Source organism: Homalodisca vitripennis, chromosome 4 (genome assembly GCF_021130785.1).
Source record: "Homalodisca vitripennis isolate AUS2020 chromosome 4, UT_GWSS_2.1, whole genome shotgun sequence".
Classification (NCBI taxonomy): Eukaryota; Metazoa; Arthropoda; class Insecta; order Hemiptera; family Cicadellidae; genus Homalodisca; species Homalodisca vitripennis.
The window spans coordinates 141,412,211-141,416,666 of record NC_060210.1 but is presented as its reverse complement, the minus strand read 5'-3'; the positions used below and the strand labels follow the sequence as shown (position 1 = coordinate 141,416,666).

Here is a 4,456-nt window from a genome sequence, read left to right as displayed (position 1 = left end):
ACAAACAAAACTATAGACTTCCAAGTTTGTATGAAGCTTCATTTTTATATGAGGCTGAGTTCAATGATGGTGCATGTCACTCCATGGGATTTGCCCAAGCATTAGCAAATATTTTTATTGGTCTTACAGGTGACCATGATGGCAACAAAAAAATAGCAGAATAAATAAATTTGTAAGAAAATTGAGTAAAATCATGTAAGGTTTCAAAATAAAATATTTTTAGTCATAGATATAAAAGATAATATAACAGAGTGGAAAATCAATGTCATAAATTGGTGACAATATTTAATTTCAGTGCACTCTTGTGTTGTAGTACCCAACTTAGCTCACCAAATCTTTTATTATTTGAACCTGCTATGAAACCTACTTTAATAAATAAAAATGTGAATGCATTATGTGGCAAGATATCTTGAGAACATGTTTATCTGTAAACTTTTAATTTTGCATGAATCTACATTTCTACATAGAAGAGCATGTCTATCAGTGTATGTCTAAACATGGAATTTGGCCAAGTGTCATTGAACTATCACTCAGGAGGCTGACACAGTCTCTCTTTTATTTGCCGAGTGGATTTAAACATTTCTTTTCTACATGATTGTCTGTACGTCTATCAATTTCACAAGACATCTCAAGAATGAAATGAGCTATAAATTTGAAATTTTGTAAGAAACGTCAGCAAAGCCTGTTATGCAACACAGAGCGGTGTTCAAGTTTTCCTTATACTTAGAAAATAATGAATTATGTTTCTACATGACTTTATACAATGTTTTTTGGCATCCCAATTTATCGGTGTTCAATAAATTTCTTAGGTACACAATCTATGAGTTTGTTAAAATTTTAGAAAGAATATATCTTCTGTTTATGAGATCATTGAAATGAAGGTATGCACTTTGAACTCTATATACAAGTAAAATCAAATAAACAGAATCTTTTTTTATTCCCCTTAAGGAAAAAATATCACATTATGCAGTGGCCTTAGCTTACTCATCAGGATCCATTTAGCTGGTCCATATTTGAGACATCTATTCCATTCTAATAGATATGTTCCACATCTAAATGGTGACAACCTGTTGATTTCTCTTAGTATACGCAGGCTGTGTTATTTGAAATGCCATATCATTGCCTGATGCTTTGAAAGGTTCTACACCATATCGTTGACGAAACCATACAAAAGAGTTATACCGCACACTTCACAAGGTGCAGGATAAAAAGAATTTAAGATAAGAAAAATAAGACAAGCGTGATTCTACCATCTATTAGTATTCACTTGATCTTGAGAATTCTTTCAAATTCAGTATAAGTATAAAAACTGATTAAAATGGCTTAGAGACTGAAGAAATATAACCTTCTAAATGTAGATAATTCTTTTTTAAACAAACTATATGTGTGATTTTCCTCTTTAAATTCATTGCTCCCCATTCTTTGTTAAGTTACATCAAAACATTTACAAGTATCCGGTAAAATAGACTCAAATTGCCAAATTTATTGTTAAATCATTTGACGAAAGTATATTATTTAGTCCAGTAATTAACTATGAAGTATTAAACTTGATCATTATTAAGGATCTTCTTGAAATCGTGTCTGTCCGTTTGTCTGTGCGATAATTCTAGATATAAAAGTCCTAAAGACTTGAAACTTGGTAACCTACATAGGTTCCTCTTGATCCAAATAAAATCACTATTGATTTTTAGGTCCAAAGGTAAGAGGACAGTCCATTTGTGTGTTCGTGTATGCAATAGAAAAGTCCTAGAGACTTTAAACTTGATAAATAGTCTCCTCAGTCAAAAAATCTTAATAATTTTAGGGTCAAGAGGTAAAGGGACAACCCGTCTGTGCAATTGCCCTTGATAGAAAGCTCTTCGAGATTTTAAACTTAATACACAGGTTCTTCTTAGTCCAAAGGAAAAATCTTAATAATTTTAGGGTCAAAAGGTAAATGGACAATCCACCTGTGTGCCCTTGATAGAAAGGTCCTGGAGACTTGAAACTTAAAACACAGGTCCCTCTTAGTTCAAAGAAAAGTCCTATTGATTTTGAGGTCAAAAGGTGTAGTACATCATCTATCTAAGTGATAACTTATTCAGAACGTTCTGTCAAGTCCTACAATACTTTGTTATATTGGTTTATTTTCAAATAAGTTAATGAGTGAATTTTTTAATGAGCATCAATAATATTCTAGTCAATAACAACTAGTTTAAGAAATGTCCATTTGGTATTACAAAGCAGTGGTGTGGTCAAAAGATGTTTGAGGAAGGTATGTTACACAGAATTCTGAAAAATTTGGGAGTACAGGATATTCTAAGAAAGTAGGTTGTTTAAGCTTCCATGAACTTTTGGTATTAAGATTTTTTGGGGAGTAGGTAAATCCTATTCCCTATTGAAAACACAGTTAACTAAACTTTTTCTAACACAATGTTTTTTTAACTGAAACAGTGAAATTTAGTTTACAAAAAGTTATTATAGATCAGTCTTTAATTTATTCACATGGAATTAAAACTAAATTGCATACTTAGCAGTACAAGTATTTTTCTAATAATAGAACAATTATGTAATAGACTGTTTTCACAATTAGATTTTTAACACTTAGTAAGAAGGAAATTTGTAATAAGCAATTTTATCCTTTTAATTTTAGATGAAAAATGGTAATAAAGCCACATATAAAGTTACGAGGTGTGGCTATTAAATAACGAGTCTGATGTTGTAAAATTTTTCACCTTAAGGAACAGGTAGGTCACATGGTTTAAAGATCTGGTGAATAAGGTGGATGTTCTAACGCTGGGATGCTGTATTTAGCTGTTCTTGTTGTTCAAGTTAGAATTGTAGGCACCATTTTAGCACACACTTTTTGTATATTAAAATTGTCATGTAAAATGTGCCATACACATTATTTATCAATATTTACAGTTTCACCAATTGTGCAAATACTTAATCGACGGTCAGACCGAATCAAATTACTGACTTTTTCATCAGTTTTTTTATGTTGAAGGGTGACCTGGCCGCAAATCATCTTCAATGTCTTCTCTGCCATCTTTTAAATGCTTAAACCATTCAATAACACATGCCCACAATAAAAATTCACTTCCATACACTTCATTCAGTAAATTATATGTTTCAGTAGCAGTTTCCCCAAGTTCACAATGAAATTTCATAATAATTCGTTGCTCTATTATTAAACTAACCATTTCATCCAGCAAAAAAATAAAAAAATAAAATAAAACAAAAATGTTAATGTAGGCTCTGACTAAACAGTGTTGTTTACAAAAGCGAGACTAGTTTGCATACTAAAGAGAACGTTCACACTTAACAGCTGATGGTAATGGTGGTTGACACGTGCCTCCTTGATCCGCAGCAGGTTCAGTTTCGTTATTTAATAGCCACACCTCATATAAATAGAAAATTGAAAAATATATTTATAAAACCCAATAAGGTCAAATTTAATGTAAATCATAATTTCAATTTACAATGTAAATTACAGTTGAGTCAACTCAAGTTATAATTAGAAACTGTACAAAGCATTCAGTTTTGTCACTTGCCATGAGTTACCACATGTACAGGATCACTTGGAGCAGGTTTGGCTGGTCGAAATGTTACAAATGTATAAATTAAACTACCTATAATAGATAAGTTTATCCCAAGAAAGTTCGTCAGACTATATTTATAATCTCCACCAATAAACATTCCTAAATAAGTTACAAGAATGTTTTTTAAGCACCCCATAATAGTTGTTGTTAGTGCAGAATTATACTGGGTACACAACATTACACTGTAGTTTCAAAATGAACCCCATTGTGCAAGAGAGTAGGAACTGAATTATAAACATAGCATCTGACCAGTACTCAAACTCACATACCCTTTGCAGTTCTCCCATGCCAAAGTTGAGAAGCACCGACAGAGGCAGCATTAACACAGCACAGTAAAACATCAATCCGTACTTTCCCATCTCCTTCTGAGTGTTCAGTTTCTTTTTAGTAAATACACAGTTGGCCGCCGTAAGGAAATCATTTGCCAAAACAAAACAATAACCTTCAAAATTGAAGCCGAGATCATTTCCTGCGGCGATCATCGCTCCTATTATCATAAGAGCGACAGATATTTTAACTGACAATTTTGGACGGATATTAAGAACATAAAATTCAGCAATCATTGTCATCAATATGGCAAATCTTCTCAGCATTGTAAACATTGGCAGACTGAGTTCCTTAGTTCCGCCCAGACCAAAAACCATATTTCCTAAGTATATCAATGGTAACGGTGAGATTTCCACAACGGTCCTAGAATTGAAGTCTGGGTATTTAATTACATTAAAACTGTTTACCAACAAATAAAACGACCACAGTCGTCAACATCTGTCCCATGGCTAACACTTGATAACTAGGGAACTCATAAGAAGTGAGGACAGTTTTGTTGACTATTGTGATTAGTAAAGATGAACACGCATAAAAAAAAGCAGTCCATA

At 32.5% G+C, this 4,456-nt stretch overlaps 1 protein-coding gene across 1 annotated transcript; it reads right to left on the bottom strand.

The window, feature by feature from the left end:
- Positions 1 to 3,636: 3,636 nt before the first annotated feature.
- Positions 3,637 to 4,456, bottom strand: LOC124360251 (UDP-sugar transporter UST74c). The gene has a single exon (XM_046813694.1). It carries the CDS (start codon positions 4,223 to 4,225, stop codon positions 3,740 to 3,742), a length of 486 nt encoding a protein of 161 aa, XP_046669650.1. The 5' UTR covers positions 4,226 to 4,456; the 3' UTR covers positions 3,637 to 3,739.

Coding starts and splice junctions, on each gene's coding strand:
- LOC124360251 (XM_046813694.1), bottom strand. CDS start 4,225: ATGGTTTTTGGTCTGGGCGGAACTAAGGAACTCAGTCTGCCAATGTTT.